This window comes from Pygoscelis adeliae, unplaced genomic scaffold, assembly GCF_000699105.1.
Source record: "Pygoscelis adeliae isolate BGI_AS28 unplaced genomic scaffold, ASM69910v1 Scaffold338, whole genome shotgun sequence".
Taxonomy (NCBI): Eukaryota; Metazoa; Chordata; class Aves; order Sphenisciformes; family Spheniscidae; genus Pygoscelis; species Pygoscelis adeliae.
Window position 1 is genome coordinate 532,427 of NW_008825305.1, and position 1,525 is coordinate 533,951.

At 55.8% G+C, this 1,525-nt stretch overlaps 1 protein-coding gene across 1 annotated transcript in view; it reads right to left on the bottom strand.

Annotated features, from left to right (window-relative positions):
* The window catches only part of NFE2L1 (nuclear factor, erythroid 2-like 1), a 10,062-nt gene extending 8,543 nt beyond the window's left edge, over positions 1–1,519 (bottom strand). The window contains exons 1-3 of the mRNA XM_009330158.1: positions 1,360–1,519; positions 956–1,166; positions 28–539 (exon numbers count right to left, since the gene is read on the bottom strand). Of these exons, the coding sequence (XP_009328433.1) occupies positions 28–537 (510 nt within the window). The 5' untranslated portion in view covers positions 538–539; positions 956–1,166; positions 1,360–1,519. The remainder of the gene's footprint in view (positions 1–27; positions 540–955; positions 1,167–1,359) is intronic.
* Positions 1,520–1,525: the final 6 nt, after the last annotated feature.

Consider the following 1,525-nt stretch of genomic DNA (forward strand, 5'->3'; position numbering starts at 1 on the left):
CACAGGCAAAAGCAAAGGCCTGCCTACCTCTTTGGTCAGGTCTCCGTTCACCGGGGCAGCCACCGCTCCCAAATCTTCCAGTTCTTCCCCAAAGCCCTGCTCCGCTCCGCTCTCCCTCACGCTGTTGTCGGGACCGCTCCCATCCTGCAGGCCGCTGCCGTTCTCTAGGGCGATGCCGGCGCTGGGCTGGCTACCGGACACGGAGCCTTCGGGGTCTCTGTGCACCAACCAGGCGTTGACTTCGGTGGTGGGCACCTGAAACCTGTCCAGGGCCCTCACCTGGTTGAGCAGCCTGCGAGCGGTGAAGTAATAGTCCAGGTCTACGCTTTTTGGGTGGATGCCATATCCATCCAAGGTGTTCCGCAGGTTGTGAAACTGGGTCTGGGTGTAAGCGGAGCTCTGGCCAAGAATGATCTCCCGGAGAGGGGGGAGCTGCGAGTTCAGGTAGGTGTCCACGTCCACGCGAACGCCGATCAAGCTGAGCAGGATGGTGAACTGGATGAGGCCTTCGGTGAAGTATTTCTTCAGAGAAAGCATTTCTGGCGGAGGAGAAAAGGAAACAGGTGGAGGGTTTGGGAATTAAAAAAAAAAAAAAACCAAACCAACCCAGCGTCAGAGGAATTCTCCACACAACAGGTTGGTTGGGTTTGTCTTTCCTCTGCCCCACTTTCAAACAAGCAAAGTAAAGCGACGGCTTCGGCGTTCAGGTTCTCGCCAAACGACAGGATAAAAGTTTCAAGAACATTCGAGACTTTGGGTTCAGGACGACTGTGTTTTTCTTCTCAAATTCTGGGAACTCGCTGACCGGCCGGCAAAATGTAATTCAAGATTTAAATCTCGAGAAGCAACAAACCCTCCCCAGGAGACAGCCTCCACCCTCCCTTGCCCTCTCCTCTCCTTCGGACCCGTTTTAGAACACAGACCATGCAGCTGCATAAAAATCCCTGCGACTTACTGTCCGAAAACTCCACATACAGCGACTTCCTCTCGCCCCCCCCAATTCCCCACGCTCCAGGACGCGGTCTGCTCCCTCCGGCAGCCGGCTGCTCTTTCTTCCCCCTCTTCTGGTCTGCGAAGCTTCTTGGAGGAGCCTTTTACGAGTCAAAGGCCCCGATCATGGGAAGGCCCAAAGACTCCTCCACTTCTGGCCGCGGTTTCATCAGCAGCTGAAATATAACCAGAGAGCGAACGCGATAACACGCCGACGAGGCACCACCCTAAACATTGCACATGGACCTACTACCCCGGGAAACGGCCGCTTCCCCGCGCGCGGGCCCCTGACAAGCCGAGCGAATTTCACTCGAAAAGCTGATTTTCCTGACGCGACACGGGCACAGAGACACACACGGCGGCGGTTACCTTTGGTGACAACATTGTCCATACTTCCCCTCCCTGAGCTATTCTTAGGCTGGTGCGTCAACTTCCCCTCTCTCTGAAGGAATCCAGCTCCGACTCCCTTTCACTCCTTAGCCCAGTTTCCAGCGGCTCTACAAAAACCCGTCAGGGGCTTTCCACGGGCAGCAAA